The sequence below is a fragment of the Musca domestica genome, unplaced genomic scaffold (genome assembly GCF_030504385.1).
Source record: "Musca domestica strain aabys unplaced genomic scaffold, Musca_domestica.polishedcontigs.V.1.1 3, whole genome shotgun sequence".
Classification (NCBI taxonomy): domain Eukaryota; kingdom Metazoa; phylum Arthropoda; class Insecta; order Diptera; family Muscidae; genus Musca; species Musca domestica.
Window position 1 is genome coordinate 7,815,606 of NW_026712299.1, and position 18,228 is coordinate 7,833,833.

An 18,228-nucleotide genomic window follows, 5' to 3' on the forward strand; every position below is an offset into this window, starting at 1 on the left:
TTTTTTTTTCCAAATGAATATTGAAATTGTGTGAAAGGCAAAAAAAATGGAAACGAGTAACAAAAATTTGTAAGCCTAACAAATGGGATATGATGACCGACACTCTTCACAATCTTTTCAGTGGGGCTTTTTCGGGGATTATTTTTTCAATATTTTTTTTTTTTTTAATTTTTTTGAAAATGATTCTCAGAATTTTTTTCTCGTTGGATTTAAGCTATCAGTTTGTTGATGTCAAATATTTTTATTATTTTATTTTATTATTTTTGCTATGGGAAATTTTATTTTTATTTGCTTCTTAATTGGCTTTTGAAGGATTCGTTTGGATTTGTGTTTGTTGTTGTTGTTGTTCCGAACACTCACACATAACTTTTATGACCATGACATCACTATACACTATTTCACAATTGCCAAAATTACACCCTCCGCTTCCTATACCCCGTTTGGCATTTTATTTTCGAATAGACACAGGATATTCATGCCAAACAAAAAAATTGTATTTGGAAAACACACACATGCTAGCACAGACATCCATTCGCAACTCGCCTAGAGTTGAGTGCTGTCATCACACATTTATGGCAGTGGGACACAACATGATTCCTTTGTAAGGATTTGGGTTTCAATCACCAAAATTTTTACTTTTTTTTACAAAATTTCTATTTTTTTTTAAATATTTTTTCAATATTTTTTTCAATTTTTTTTCAATATTTTTAAATTTTCAACGCATTTTTTTCAAAATTCCCAAACATTTTTGGCATTCTTCCGTTTGTCTCAAAATCCGTATTTTGTATTAAACCGTTCCGTTGTTAGATTGCAACTGAATCTATCAACACCACCGGCAAATGGTACTTGTCCTTTTCGACGAGGACTCAACTCGTCTCAGTTCTTCGTTGTATTTGTTTATTGCGTTTTTTTTTTCTTAGAGGAGAGATGCCAATTTTGCAGCCTCTAAAAATTATACGAAGTTATATTTCCGACACGATGCAGCAAAAGCATTCGAAAAAGGGACTCGAATCGTATTGAATCTCTGTAACTACTCAATTATTATTATTTCGCTAATAGCCGATGCGTGTCCTTCCACTGTCTTCTAGCTAACAGGCGTAGCAGTTCTTCCGAAGGATACTTGACATTGCGTACGAATCTCTGCGATGGTGAAATTTCGACTGAGCAATTTTACAAATTCGTTTAAAGCTTAAATGTTGTTGCTGCTGCTGCTGTTGCCGAAAATGTTCCCGTGGAGTTGAGGCGGCCTGCAAAGCAGAATGAAATCACACGCACAATACATGAATGAATGAAATGTTGGCAACATGAAATGCTTGCCAGCACAACAAAAACAAACAAAGTAGGAAGGAAAACAAAAACAAACAAAACAGATATCCTTTTTTTCCCAAAAACATTGGCGGTCGTGGTGGTGCGTATGAAGTCATGCCTTAAGGAAAATGTTGGCATTCAAGTCCTATGGCTTTACAACAAAAATGATAATAATAATAGACGACACAACAACGAACACAAACAGGATAGGCAACATAACTCCTTGAACATGGCACTTTTTTTCTTTAAAAGAGAAGAAACACAGTTAGAGGAAGAGAGACAGACTCATGTTTGGCAACATAGGAGACCCCACGATGACACATTAAGCATAAAAGACATCATAATTGCTCTCATAAGGTTGAGAGACATCTGTTGCAACATAACAGACAACATGTTGCAGACGGAAGTTTAAAGGACCTCATATTGTTTCCTTTACCTCATTGGTGATTTTTGCCTAACTGTTATACACAGCAGATAAAAATTGCCATAACTGAAGATGTAGTGACATCTAGTGACATAATTATCAAGGATTATTATAGGAAGGATATAATATCCTCAAATGTAAACATCATATGAATGTCTCAAAATATCCCCATGCAAGGAAGAGCCTGCGGCAGAAATAGCCATAATTATATACCCTTGAAATATTTAAACGTAGCATACTTTGCAGTTATAAAAAATCAAAATTGGTTGTTGGATACAACTCATCTGAAATGCAATGCGAACCAATATAGTAAGGTCACATTTAAGTTCGGCAGGGCGGGAATAATTTCCAAAGTAGGACATAGAAATCACCCGAATACAATTTTTTATCACCTCAGTAATATAGCTCTAGAGGTTGTATAATATTTAATACGGCCAAAATGTGCCTAATCGGAATATAGGTTTTAGACCTTAGGTCTCTTTGGACCAAATCCATTTCAGGACATTTGGAGTCGATCTAGGGGTGTCCATCTGTCTTTCTGGCTGGCTGGCGCAAGATAACTTTCGAAGGGAGTATTTGATTTGGTCCAAACTTGGTACATCGTTATATTTTTTTTCAAATTTAGATCGAGTTCGGAGATGGGCTATATCGGTCCACTCCTTTTGGTACCTCCCCCACAAAACTTGAAAATTTTCATATCCAATAATTTTCCTAGCAAAAGAAGGAAGGATCATCCAATAATATGTGAATTTTGCAAATTCTAACACACATCACGTAACTCTCCCCCAAAGGGTTAACTTTATAACTCTCATAAAATCTGAAATAAGGGTCCGTTGGTCATTAAGTTTTCGCACCTCAATATTTTTACTAACAAGAGATCTAGTGCAAAAAATGAACAATAACGGTCCACTACATCAAGTACCTACACATAACACCCCGATCGTGTTTACTTGCCAAAGAGGTCAGCTGAAAATGTGTACCTTCGGTTGGCCACCAGAACTCAAGCGCCGGCCATGGTGATGGTGTGGGCCGCCATAACAGCCCATGGTCGCTCTCCGCTCGTATTAATCGACCATGGCATCAAAATAAATACCGAATATTATCGCGAAAATATTCTGAAGGGTGTATTAAAGCCACGCAAACATTTTCGCCTCAGACCTTGGACATAACAACAGGACTCAGCACCATCGCACTCAGCACCCGACACCCGAGAATGGTTACAAATCTCCGGATATCAATCCGTTGAACTATTGTGTCTGGAGTATTTTGGAAAGCATGGTTGGCACTAAAAAATACTCAAGCAAGCGCTTCACCGGGAATGGGCCAAAATACAGCAGAGCAACGTTTGGGCAGCGTGATGCTAATATTTGATGCTATTTCCGACATTTTTTGCTTTCATTCAATAAAATTAAAAAAAAATGTAAAAATTATGGCGTTTGCCTCATCGGAGATGGGCAATATCGGTCTACTTCTTTTGGTACCTCCCCCACAAAAGGTCAACATTTTCATAGAAAATAACTTACCCCATAGAAAGAGAAAGGATCATCCTATTTTGCTCCAGCTTTGCACATCCAAATATTTGCATCAGTGCTAGATCAGTATCGGTTCACTTCATGGACAGTATCGGTCCAATACATCAAGTACCTCCCCTACAAAATGTCAACATTTTTAATAATTATAACTCTTCTAAAATGAGAGTCCGATTGTCTTAAATTTACACACACCAAAATATTTTTATTAACCCAAGGTCTGGTGTGAAGATGGAATACACCGGTCCACCCTTTCTGATACCTTCCCCACAAAGGGTAAAAATTTTGAGTATTCATGAAGCTCATAAAACGTGAAATTAACATTCTGACTTAGCACATCTCATTATAATAATTTTCAGCACAAGATCTGTTACAAAGATGCTAGAGATCAAACCATTCCTTCTGATACCTCCCCAACAAAGAGTCAATGTTTTAAATAACCAAAACGATTATAAAATCCAAAATAAACATCCGGTTCTCTTCATATTTCACACATCCCATTTTTATACCCTCAGCCATGTGGCTAGAGAGGGTATATATAATTTGATACGGTGAAAACATATCTAGTCGAAATAACGGTTTCAGACCCTCTGTCTCTTTGAATAAAATTCGTTTCAGGATATTTGGAGTCGATCTAGCGATGTCCGTCCGCCCATCCGTCTGTCTGACTGGTGCACACGATAACTCTCTATGAGAGTCTGATTTTGTCCAAACTTGGTACCTCGTAATATTTTCATCTAACTTTGATCGACTTCGGGGATGGGCACTTCACTCCTTCTGATACCACACCCATAAAAGATCGAAATTTCCAAAACAAAATTTTTGTACTGCACCAACATTGAAAATCCTAATCTTTAGATGATCCCGCGAAAATTGACAATATCAGCCCAGTGCATTAAATACCTCCCCCACAAAGGGTCAACATTTTGAAAATAAATGAAGCTCATAAAACGCGAAATTAACATCTGATTCCATTCAGACTTGGAACATCTCAATATTTCTATCAACACAAGATTTTTTATAAACATGGTATAGATCGGACCATTCTTTTTGGCACCTTCCTCACAAAGGCTTCAAGATTTTGGAGAAAAAAATGCTCAATGAAGGCGAAATACGCATCCAACTCTCCACAAATTCCAAACATACAAACGTTTAAGCTAACGCAAGATCTGAAGATCTGGGGTGAATACGGAAATGATTTCGCATAAAATTGGATATAATCGGTCTTTTATGGGGGAGGTACTAGAAAAAGTAGACCGATATATTCCATCTTAACACCAGACCTTTGGGTTATAAAAATATTGGGGTGTTTGAAATTTGAAGACAATTGGACTGTTATATCACATTTTATAAGAGTTGTAATTATTCAAAATTTTGACCCTTTGTGGGGGAGGCACTTGATGTAGTGTACCGATATTGTTCTTTATCGCGCCTGACCTAGCACTGACGCAAATATAAGGACTTGGAAAGTTCGAGCAAAATCGAACTTCTGTGCAGAAAATATATTTTTTGAAAATGTCGACCTTTTGTGGAGGAGGTACCAGAAGCAGTGGACCGATATATTCCATCTTATCACCAGACCTTGAGTTGATAAAAATATTGGGATGGGTGAAATTTAAAGACAATCGGACTCTGACATTACATTTTATAAAAGTTGTAATTATTCAAAATATTGACCCTTTGTGGGGTAGGTACTTGATGGAGTGGACCGATATTGTCCATTTTCGCACTTGACGTAGCACTGACGCAAATATTATTATAATATTATATTTTCCTACTTTTCCATTAATTTTCTTCACGTCGCATAATAATACTTAACCCATCAAAGAGCCAAACTCTCCATTCTGCCAATTACTTATTTTTTCCAACATTATACCTCTCATCGTCATTATCTTTTATCTTCCATTGTTGCAACGCACCTGAATTACGAAGTGGCCGATTTTAATTGCAAAACAATAACTATTTTGTTCCTGCTATCGAAAACTATTAACGCCTGTCCTTCCATTGATTATAGCCGGCATGGCAAAGAATTTTACCCATAATTGTTTAGAGAAAAGAAAACTTTGGCAGGAATTTCACAAAGTAATTGAACGCCTGATTAAACGCTATTAAGTTGAGAGAGAAAAAGTTTACAAACTTTCGTCCCGTCTATAGAAAATATACATTGAGTACGCTTATCTTCGAGGTAAGCGATAGTTTCCCTTTTATTTTATTTTTGCCGTTTCACATAATGTAGTGGCAACAATAAAATGATAAGAGGTAAGTGAATTATAGAGAAAAACATAAAGAGCTTAAAGATACATTTGAGTGAGGGGGGGTGGGGGTTGGAGATTATTTTGCGGAATAAACAGAAAAATCGATAGGGAAAAATAAGCAAGCACAAACATTGAGAAAATATAAATTAATAAGGATTAAGGGTAACATGGCATTGTTAATATTATGTGGGTGTAGATTCTCTACAAGGGACATACATGTCAGTCTCAATGTGGCGATTTGCAAGTTTTTGGCTGAGATTTCTATTTTTTTATACCCTCCACCATAGTATGGAGGTTATATTAAGTTTCTCACTCCGTTTCTAACACCTCATTTTAGACCCAACAAAGTATATACATTCTTGATCAGCATAAAATTCTATGTCAGTTTAGCGATGTCCGTCCATCGGTCCGTCTTTGGAAATCACTCTAGTTTCCGAAAGAAATGCAGTAGGTTGATAAAATCTCAATCTCAAATATTCAAATGTATGTTATGTATGCAGGACTTTTGGTATTAAAAATAGGTCATGTAGGTTTACGTTTTGGTATAGCCCCCATATAATCGTACCTCCCTATTTTCGGTATATTGGTGATTTAAGCGACATTATTCACCAGAAATTTTTCAAAATTCGTATTTGAAGTTTGGAGTAGATACTACATCCTAAGACAGAAAATGGGTCATATAGGTCCAAGTCTTCGTATATCCCCCATATAACTGTACCCCCCGATATTCGGTATTTTGATGATTTTAGCGACATTATTTATCGGAATTGTTTAAAATTTGGTAGTTGAAGTTCGTAATGGATACTTCAGCTTAAGACAGAAAAGGTCCACGTCTTCGTATAGCCCCCATATAACGGTACCTCCCGATATTGGGTATTCTGATAATGTTAGAGACATTATTTACCGGAACTATTTCAAATTTGGTATTTGAAATTTGTAATGAATACTACACAGCCTATGACTGAAACTTTTCTGTGAAGGTCCACGTCTTCGTAAGCCCCAATATAACGGCACCCCCGATATTCGGTATTTTGATGATTTTAACGACACTATTTACCGGTATTGTTTCATGTTTTGTATTTGAAGTTCGTAATGGATACTACAACCTATACCAAAAAATTGTCTGTGCAGGTCCACGTTTTATAATCCCCATGGTACCTCTCTATATTCGGTATTTTGATGATTTTAGCTACATTATAAACCGATTTTTTTTCAAGTTTCACATTTGAATATTGTAATAGCTTATGAAAAAATTTGCCTATTCAGGTCCACGTCGTCGCATAGACCCTAATATATGCCTAAATTCGGTAGTTTTAAGATTTTAACATAAGTTTAACGGATTTTATTTATTTATTTTATTTTATTTTATTTATTTTTTTTTGAAAATTTTACCAAATGGTGGAGGGCATTCAAAGATCGGCCTGGCTGAACTTACAGCTTTTTTAAATGTTTTTTTTTTTTTTTTTTGTTTAAAAAAACTTCCAAATTTGTTCGAAATGGTGGAGGGTATTCAAAGTTCGGCCGGGCTGAACTTACTGCTTTATTACATGTTTTCATTAAAATTAATATTTATGGAATAAACGGATGAAGCTAGAATGTCGAAAATTTGGGTGAGGGTCACTCTGGGATTTTTTGAAATTCGTACTAGAACGGTACGAAAAGTATTAAAAAGTACTAAATATGGTAACCTTTGTATTTCAGGAAGTAAAAGAGCTAGAGTTCTTAAATTTGGAATGAGGGTCACTGATTGAGTATTTGGTAGATATACCAAAGGGTACTATAAGTGTACGAAAAGTACTAAAATGTACTACATTTGATACCATTTCGTATCATGTGAACGGTTAGAGCTAAAAACTTGAAATTTGAAATGGGAAACAAACTCGATGTAAGGAGATAGTTTAGGAAGTGTTTACTCACTTATACGAAAAGTACTAAACGGTACTAAATTTAGAACCATTTGAATTTGGAAGAACGGATGAATCTGGAATCCAGAAATTTGAAATCAACATTACTGGCGGAGTTTAGCATTGGGATATGGGGGAAGTTATAAATTGTACTAAATTTGGTACAATTTCGATTTGGGTGAACCGGTAGAGCTGGAATCTTAAAACTTGGAATTGGGATTATTGTTGGAGTGTAGGATTTGGGAATGTAGGATATTTTTTGAAATTCGTTCTGATGTGTACTTAATGATACTAAATGTATTACAAATTGAAGTTGTGATGAACCGTTGTAGCTAGAATTTTAAAATTTGGAATGAGACTCACTGATGCCGCGCAGGATATTTGCACCAAAAGGTTATTAGAAATTCGAACTTTAAGTTGGTATTCGAATCAAGGTTGGAAAGTAAATTTGATATATAAAGGTGCCAACTGTACTAAATTTGGTTTATGATAAACAGATGCAGGTGGAATTTTGAAACTTTGTATTGGGGTCTCTGCTGGTGGGTAGGGTTAAGATAAAGAAATGGGTTTGAAAATACGTTCAGCAAGGGTACGATAGGTACCAAATGATACCAAATTCGGTATTGCGTGAAGGGGTGCTTTTTCAAATCTTAAATTTAGCATTAGTATCACTCTTAGTGTGTAGGGTTGAGATTTTTAGTTGGTTTTGGAAATACGTACTAAAAAGTTCTAAATGACACTAAATTTGGTATTTGGCTAAGGAATTGAATTAGAAGTCTAAAACTTTACATTAGGATCACCTTTTGTGAGGTTTTGAAATGTGTACTAAAAATAGAAAAATGGCATTAGGGTCACTGTTCATGCATAGTCTGGACATATGTAGATGGCTCTTGAAATGCGTACCATAATTGTATGAAAACTACTGAATGGTACTATATTTGGAGTTGGGGAAAGGAATAGAGCTAATATCCTGAAATTTGATGTTTAGATTACTGATGGTATCTGTGTTTGAGATTTGACGGTAATTTGGAAATATGTCCTATATGTGTACGAAAAGTACTAAATGTTACTCAAAACGGTATTGGGTGAAGGGATAGAGCCGGAATCCCAAAATTTTATATTGAAGTCTCTGTTGGTATTTGGGTTTGAGATATGAAGGTGGCCTCGAAAATGTGTACTATAATTGTACGAAAAGTACTAAATGGTACTAAATTTGGTATTAGGTAAAGGAATGGAGACAAAATTTTGATATATATATTTAGATTAATAATGGTATCTGTGTTGGAGATTTAGCGGTGGTTGCGAAATGCGTCTCATATTTCTATGAAACGTACTAAATAGTACTAAATTTGGTTTTGGGTGAAGGAGTAGAGCTTAAATCCTAAAATTTGATATTAATGTCACAGTAGGTATCTGGGGTTGCGATATGAAGATTATTTTGAAATTTCGTACTTTAACTGTACGAAAAGTACTAAATAGCAATAAATTTATTATAATATTCCCACATATAACAAATTTACAACTAGATGTCATACTGTTTTTATTTAGTGTAGTCACACACCAAAATCCCATTAGCGCACAGTAGATGGCGCCAACAATTCTATTTCTTTAATTGGCTTCTAGGTGGCAATAAGTCGAAGTGAGGAAACCTCAAGAGATGGCAACACACAATAAATATAATAATGATAAAAAATATGAAAATTACTTTAATTTCGGCCGAACGGACAGGCCGAATATAAAATCAATGCCTCTTATAACAACAATGGCTGGAAATTAGGCGGTTTAGAAGTTTTTGAGGCCATCATGGAAAACCGAACCCGAACCGAATGATTATTAACTAATCACAATAAATGTTTGGTAAGCCTTTTTCTACCCTCCACCATACTATGGAGGGTATATTAACTTGGTCATTCCATTTGTAACTCCTCGAAATACTCATGTAAGACCCAACGATTTAGCGATGTCCGTCAGTCTGTCTGTCTGTTGTAATTACACGATATTAAGAGCGAATCGAAATAGACCCTATGACAGGAGGCAAATAACGGTAGATCCCGATATTGGATATTTTGATGACTTAAGCGACATTATTTACCGAATTTGTTTCAAATTTAATGAATAATACAGCCTATGACAGAAAATTGTATGTGCAGGTCCACTTTTTATAACCCCCATGGTACCTCCCTATATTCAGTATTTTGATGATTTTTACTACATTATAAACAGATTTCTTTCAAGTTTCGCGTTTGAATATTGTAATAGCTTATGACAAAAGTTGCCTATGCAGGCCCACGTCGTCGTATAGTCCCTAATATACGGCTACATTCGGTATTTTTAAGATTTTAACAGAATTTTTAACGGATTTTATTTTCTTGAAAATTTCCCGGCAGAACATACAGCTTTTTTACTTGGTTAGCTTGTTTTTTAATTTATTATTATTATTATTTTTATTATTATTATTATTATTATTATTATTATTATTATTATTATTATTATTATTATTATTATTATTATTATTATTATTATTATTATTATTATTATTATTATTATTATTAATATTTTTCTATTGTCTTAAAAATTACACTTTACTCTGATAGTCGGAAACTTCATTTGATCTATGGTGAAATATTCCTTCTGATCGTTTAACTCCCTCAACGTTGCCTATCAACCGCAAATATAATTTTTCAACCCCCATTTGATAAAATATGCACAATTCCTAATACCTCCCCCTAAAATGTTCTTATCATTCACAAAAACCATTTCGTTGCAATTCAAATTTTTATTTGATTAAATTTTAAACGAATTTCTGAAAGAAAAGAGTTTTCAAGATAATCCTTCCAATGGAGTCCGTTTCCAACCTTTAATTTTCTTTAACCATAGTAGGCAGCGGGATAACCACCATAGGCAGCAGGGTAGCCACCGTAATAGAATTGTGGTACGGGTGCTGGTTCAGGACGAGCCACGGGAGCAGGAGCTGGAACAGCGGTGGCCAAGGCAACCAAGGCGGCGAACAACAAGAAGAACTGCAATGAATTCGAATGTTTAATTAGTTGGTATCTAATATAGGATTCCCTTAGAAATTTATCTTCGACTTACGATTTTGAACATTTTTGCGAAGTTTTGAAATGCACTTGTCACTGATTGAAAGTGAAAATGTTTTTTGGCGACTCAGTGCTGGATGATGGCTTTATATAGAAGTCAGTAATGATCTAAGCAAAACTTCAGAAGTTAACCAAATCATTAAAAATTAATTATCATTCTTCTCGCGTTTGCTACATTTAAAAGAAAATAAATTCAAAGAATAGAATTTTGAAGTGCATGTGTGACGCTATTCAAAGAGTAAAATATGTTTAAGTATTTGCAATTATTATGTATTCTTTATAGCGATTACTTCACCAATGACCAGACAATGAGGAGAAGGTAGAACCTCAATACTCTGCGGTATTTTGGCTCATTACCGGCGCAGCGCTTGCTTGAGGTGATCGACACTTTGGTATTTTTTGCTTTCTAAAATACTCCAGGCACAATAGTCCAGCGGATTGGTATCCGGAGATTTTGGTGACCATTGTGCGCTGAAAATGAAGCGAGGGACCTCATTTTGTAACCATTCTTAGGTGGGAATGTCCAAGGTCTGCGGCCAAAATTTTTGCGGGCCCAAGGCTTTAGTACACCCTACAGAATATTTTCGCGATAATATTCGGCATTTATTCTGATGCCACGGTCGATTAATACGAGCGGAGAGCGATCATCGCCCGGCCGGCGCTTGAGTTCTGGTGGCCAACCGAAGGTGGTCATTTTCAACTGACCTCTTTGGCAAGTAAACACGATCATTTGGTCTGTTTACAAACTGCTCTGCTAGACAACAAATGTTTTCTCATCGGAGAAAACCAAATTCGGTAGTTCACCACTTTCCGCTAAGCGAAGCAACTCTTTAGTTCTTTTAGGTCCATTTCTTTCTGTGGGGGTGTAAGTTCTTGCACTTTTTGGAAGTTCAATGGCTTTACCCCGAGCTCATTTTTCAATATTTGCCGAATGGTATATTGCGATTTGTTTAGCTCAGGTGCCATTTTTCGGCCACTGCGACGCAGCTTAAAATTCTAAGTCGATTTAACGATGTCCGTTTGTCTGTCCGTCTGTCTGTTGAAATCACGATACAGGCCACATTATTTGACATAGAGCGTCAAAATTTAGCAGAATAATTTGTATTGTGTCTAGGATGGTTGGTATTGAAAATGAGATATATCGGTCCACGTTTAGGTATAGTCCCCATATAACCGTACCTCCCGATATTCGGTATTTTGATGATTTTTGCCACACTTTTTCTCGGATTTGTCTGAAAATTGGTAGTTGTAGGTCATAATGAGTCTCAGTTCATGTGGCGAAACATTGTATGTATAGGTCCAAGCTTTGGTATAGCTTCCATATAAAGGTATCTCTCAATATTCGGTATTTTGATGATTGTTACCACACTTTTTCACGGATTGGTCCGAAAATTGGTATTTGTAGGTCATAATGAGTCCTAGCTCCATTGGCGAAATATTTTATATATAGGTCCACGTTTTTGTATAGCCCTATGTAGCGGTACCTCCCGATATTCGGTATTTTGATGAGTTTTGCCACACTTTTTCACGGATTTGTCTGAAAATTGGTATTTTAGGTCATAATGGGTCCTAGCCCCATTGGCGAAACATTGCATGTATAGGTCCACGCTTTGGTATAGCCCTATATAGCGGTACCTCCCAATATTCAGTATTTTGATGATTTTTGCTACATTTTTCCACGAATTTGTCTAAAAATTGGTATTTGTGGGTCATAATTGGTTCTAATGTTTACATTGCCCTAAGGTGGAGGGTATTCAAAGTTTGGCCCGGCCGAACTTAATGTTTTTTTACTTGCTTGTTTTGACTTTAGCGTGACTGTTGACGGACGGACAGTGTTAAATCGTCTTAGGTAAAGAATATATGTACTTTGTTAGGTTTAAAATTATTATTTCGATGAATTGCCAACGGAATGAAGAACTTAATATACCCTCCACACTATGTAGGGTGAAGGGTATAAAAAATCGAAAATATTGTCAAAAAAAATGTTCTTGTTCATTCGGTTTTATTTTGAGTTGATGCATGAAAATAGTGACCTAACATAGAATTGTTAATTTTCGCTGAGAATTTTACTCGTTGCCATTTTAGGTCAAAATTCCCCTTAATTTTTCATTTTGTTGGGCAAAGTGTGAGGGAAGAAATATTCAAGTTCAAATTTCATAATTAGTCTCTGAAAAAAAGAAATTTGTATGCTTAATATGTTCTATGAAAAAGTATCACATATTTTGCTCCATAAAAACCTTTTCATGAAATGATAATATTGTCCAAATATGTTTGTCAAATTCCTTATTATTTCACAGTTCAATAGCCAACCTGGCTTGTGGAAAATTCTAAGTAGATTTGATACTCGATTTGTTAATAAAAACTCCTAAAGTGTTTCGGGTTTTTCGGCCTTAACATTTCAAGGCTCAAGGTTACCATGTCTACAAAACTTAAAATGATTTGGATTTTAATAACACGTTTTTTGTAATTCCATTACCTTCTAAAATATTCCTATATTGATAACAAAGTCCTTAAGTAACCGCAAACATTTTTGCGGTTTTGTCATTTAATTCAATTAACCGACAAGACGGATGTTTGACATATAGTATATCTCTCTTGTGAAGGCGTAATGAAAACGATGCATACGCCATACTGTAGTCAAACTAGACAAAAATTATTTCTTCATCCGCTTTCGAGAAATCCCCATCAATATTTCATTGAAGAACTGTGAAGCTAGATTATTCTCAATTATAAAATAAAAATGTATCGCACATGAGTAGAATATCAATATTAATCAGAACGTATACTTCACTTTTCGTGAGAAATTTCTATATAAAGCATTCTAGCACACCTTGACCGATAAGACACATTTCCACTTTTAGCAAGTGACAAGTGCATTTCAAAACTTCGCAAAATGTTCAAAATCGTAAGTTAATTAGAGATTTTTAATAAATCCGATTTTGATTTTTGAACTAATGAAGAATACAAATTTATTGCAGTTCTTTTTGTTGTTTGCCGCCTTGGTTGCCTTGGCCACCGCTGTTCCAGCTCCTGCCCCTGTGGCTCGTCCTGAACCAGCTCCAGCACCACAATTCTATTATGGTGGCTATCCAGCTGCCTACAGCTATGGCTATCCCGCTGCTTACTATGGTTAAAGGGGATTTGGAATGAAAAGGATAATTGAAACTGACCGGATAATCCTAAAACTCTCTCTCGCTCTCTCTCTCTTCAGAAATTCGTTTAAATTTAGTTAAATAAAATAATGTTTGCTTGTAAAAAAACTTCAAGCCTTTTCTTTTTTGGTCAGTCAGATTTAAGAAATTTAATCTGCTTGGTCATAGAAAGACCAATAGGTTTTACCATGGAAGACCAACGGGTCTTCTCATAACATACCAATAAGATTTTCCATAGAAGGCCAATTGTTCTTCTCAAAGTTTAGCACTAGATCTTCACAATGGAAGACCAATAGGTCTCCTTCACAGAAGACAATTTATGGTCTTCTCATAGGGGACCAATAGGCCTTCTCAGAGAAGACAAATCTATCTTTATAAACAAAAGAGTAAAGTAATAAACTGACTGCCTCACGGTTGACTGAAGGACTGACTTACTTAACGATTCATCAATACCCAGACGAAACGGCTGAAGCTAAAATCGTAAAATTTTGAATCTAGAATCTTGGTCCGATGAGATCCGGCAAGGCTATGTTTTTGGAAATTCATACTAGAATGGTACGAAAAGTATTAAAAGGTACTTTATATGATATCCTTTGCATTTGAGGAAGCAGTAGAGCTAGAACTCTTAAATTTGGAATGAGGGTCACTGATGGAGTGCATGATAGATGTACTAAAGGGTTTTTGGGAATTCGCACCATAAGTGTAGGAAAAGTACTTAAAAGTACTACACTTAGTACCATTTCGTATCATGAAAACGATTGCAGCTAAAAACTTGAAATTTAGAATGGGAATCAAGGTTGAGGAGTAGAGTCGATGTAAGAAGGTACTTTTGGAAGTGTGTAGTCATGTATTCGAAAAGTACTAAACGGTACTAAATTTAGTACAATTTGAATTTGGAGGACAGAATGGAGCTGGAATCCAGAAATTTGAAATTACATTACTGGCGAAGTGTAGGCTTGGGATATAGAGGAAGTTTTCGAAATGTGTACTTATGTGCTCGAAAAGAACTAAATGGTACAAAATTTGGTACAACTTCGATTTGGGTAATCGGATAGAGCTGGAATTTAGAAATAAAATTACTATTGCATTTTACAACTGAGAAATGTTGATAGTTTGGGAAATTTGTACTTATGTGTACGAAATGATACTAAATTTGGTACAATTTAAATTTTGGGAGAACCAAGAGGGTTGGAATCCTGAAATTTGGAAATAAGATTGCTATTGCGTTGTAGGACTGAGGTTAGTTTTGCAATACAATTTATGTTTCTCGGCAAACTGGAATCCTAAACTGTGGATATGTGATTACTGTAGGAGTGTAGGAAGAAGGCATATAGAATATTTTGGAAATCCGTACTTATATGTACTAAATGGAACCATCCCAATTCAAATTTCTATTGGACTGTATGATGTGGGAAATTATGAAAATTTGTTGTGTTTTAAAAGGTATTAAATTTGGTAAAATTTTTATTAGGGCCAAGCAATCGAGCTGGTATCCCGAAAATTGGAAATAAGATTACTGTCTGAGTGTACAATTGGATAATGTAGATTGTTTTGGAAATGTGTACTTATATGTACTAAAATGTATTAAATAAAGTACATTTTGTATTTGGCCGAACCAACAGGGGTGGTATCCTAAAATTTGGAATTGAGATTACTGTGAGAGTGTAGGATTGGGATGTGCAGGAAGCTTTGGAAATTCGTATTTATGTGTACTAAATTTGGTACGAATTAGAACTGTGATGAACCGATGGAGCTGGAAATCTGAAACTCGGAATGAGAGTCACTCATGGAGTGCACTATAAATGCACCAAAGAGTTATTGGAAATTCGAACTTTAAAATTAGGAAATATTGTAAAATGTTACAAACGTCTAAAATGGTACCATTTGGTATTATGTGAACGGATAAAGCTTAAAACTCGAAATTTTGTTGTAAAGTAAGTTTGATATGTGGAGGTAGTTTTGGAAATGCGTACTAAGTTGAAAGAACTGTACTGTGTATGTACTGTAAACGATAATAAATTTGGAAAGTAAATAAGGTTTGGTGTGAACGGATGAAGCAGAAATTTTGTATTGAGGACCGTGTTGGTAGTAGTTTCGTAATAAAGTGGTGGTTTTGGAAATGTGTACTACAAGTGAACGAAAAGTACTAAATAGTACTATGGTTGGTACAATTTGACTTTGGGTGAACATATAGTGCTTGAAATCTGAAATTTGGCATTAGGATCGCTGTTCATGTGTAGCATAGACATATGGAAGTGATTGCGGAAATGTGTACTTTAATTGTATGAAAAAGGTACTATATTTGGTATTCAGTAAATCTATAGAGCTGGAGTCCCGAAATTTGATATTGAGGTATTAGGGGTGTTGAGACATTTTGAAAATGCGTACTGTAATTGTTTGAAAAGTACTAAATTTGGCATTAGGTGAAGGGATACGGCTAAAATCTCGAAATTTGATATTGAGGTCTTTGTTGGTATCTGGGATTAAAATATCGAGTTGGTTTTGGAAACGTGTAACATAATTGTACGAAAAGTACTAACTGGTACAAGATTGGGTATTGGGTGAAAGGGATAGAGCTGAAATCCCGGAATTTAATATTGAGCTCTCTGTTGGTATTTGAGATTGAGATAAGGAGGCTGTGGAAATATGTACTATATTTGTACGAAAAGTACTAAATTCTACTTAATTTGCTGCAATGTGTAAAGGAAAAGGGCTAAAATTATGGAATTTGATATATTTGTCATATTGGGGTCTGTGTTTCAGATTCGGAGGTGGATGTGTACTATAGTCGTTGGAATAGTACTAAATTGAACTAAATTTGGTAATGGGGGAAGTCAAAGGGCTGAAATCATGAAGTTTGAAGGGGATGTCACTGTTAGTATCTGTGGTTGAAAGGGATTGAGATATAGAGATCGTTTTCGAAATGGGTGCCACAAGTCCACGAAAAGTACTAAATAGTACGATATTCGGTAAAATTTTGTATAGGGTGAATAGATAGTGCTTGATATCTGAAATTTAATATTAGGGTCGCTGTTCATGTGTAGCATACACATATGAAGGTAGTTTTGGGCATGTGTACTATAATTATACGAAAAGTACTAAATGTTACTAAATTTGGTATTGAGTGAATGGATAGAGCTGGTATCTCGAAATTTATTACCGAGGTCTCTCTTGGTATCTGGTGTTGAGATATGAGCGTAGTTTTGGAATAGAGATCAAATGGTATTAAATTATATGTAGAATGAATATAAGACGGCCAATCCCCAAAAAGAACAATGGGTCTAGTTTATTTCATTTTATATTTTACAAAAATAAATTGTATAAGGATACAATAGCCTATACCGCAGTGTGGCGTAGGGGATACCAATATTTGAAATAACAAAATTTTATATTTTATGTTTTTTTATTTCTGTTTTTTTTTTTTTATTATTTCATTAATTATTCACTCAACGACACATAGATAGCTGTTATTTCCCAAATGCCAAATAAACTCAACCATAGTATACACCAGGATATCCATAAGTATAGGCAGCAGGATAGCCGCCATAATAAACCTGAGGTGCTGGCAGTGGTTCAGGACTAGCAACTGGTGTTGGAACGGCAGCGACTAAAGCCATCAAGGCAGCGAACAATAAGAAGAACTAAAAGCAAGATAATTTTTATTAATTATGTATCAAAATACAAAAAACAATAACAAAGTGATCACTAACAATTTTGAACATGTTTGTGCTTGCTTTGTGTACTGAACGAAACTTGTGAACAGAATACATTGCGGTCATAATGCGTCGGAAACTATTTATAGTTGGATGATTATCTTGGGCGCCATTCGGACAATGGAATTGGAGCTGCAGCACTAATGAAAAATTCTGTACATCATATGCGAGATAGTGTCTTTTGTTTTGAATATTTATTGAAATTATTATTTTTTGTTGTTTTTTTGTTTAATTAATTATTCTGAAAACTATATTGGCATATTAAATATGTGCCAGAACATAACTATTCGGATGGTAATAAAAATTTTAATTAGTTGATAAAATTATGGAATCATCACCGAATTTAGTTCCATTTCGAATTTTAAAATAATCCAACCAATGTCGATCTGAAAGTTAAATGTGTTATTGGCCCATCCTTGTCGGTAACTTCTCCACAAGGATACAACATTTTGAGAGAGTAAGGGCAAATTTTTGATTAAATTGAAAATATTCAAAACTAGCTGGCCCGGTCCGTTTTATCGACCCGTAGTTAGCATATTTTTTAGAATACAATGATTCACAGATCTGGCCTAATATTAGTGGACCTGGGCTATACCAATAAATAAACCTATGTTAAAATTTTTCTTAAAAATGGTTCTTTTCAGCCAAATTGATTTGAAACCAGTAAAGAAAGTCTTAAAGTCGGGCGGGGGCCGACTTTATGATACCCTACACCACTTTGCATATTTAGTAGAGCTCCACATAACAATTAAAAGTTTTTATGGGAGAATTCAATCGTACACGCTATGATTATAATAATAATTTAAAGTTCAAAGGAATAAATATGTCGAAGCATTTGTATCTTT

The 18,228-nt window shown here is 35.2% G+C and overlaps 1 protein-coding gene and 1 non-coding gene across 2 annotated transcripts; one reads left to right on the forward strand and one right to left on the reverse strand.

Annotated features, from left to right (window-relative positions):
* Window positions 1-10,176: 10,176 nt before the first annotated feature.
* LOC101898370 (neuropeptide-like 4) lies at window positions 10,177-10,640 on the reverse strand. The gene is made up of 2 exons (XM_005184625.3): window positions 10,514-10,640; window positions 10,177-10,440 (listed from the first exon to the last, which is right to left on the reverse strand). The coding sequence occupies exons 1-2, from the start codon at window positions 10,523-10,525 to the stop codon at window positions 10,288-10,290; spliced, it is 165 nt and encodes a 54-aa protein (XP_005184682.1). The 5' UTR covers window positions 10,526-10,640; the 3' UTR covers window positions 10,177-10,287.
* Window positions 10,641-13,355: 2,715 nt separating this feature from the next.
* Window positions 13,356-13,778, forward strand: LOC101898546 (uncharacterized). The gene is made up of 2 exons (XR_009342573.1): window positions 13,356-13,423; window positions 13,497-13,778. It is a non-coding gene; the product is annotated as an uncharacterized LOC101898546 (transcript).
* Window positions 13,779-18,228: the final 4,450 nt, after the last annotated feature.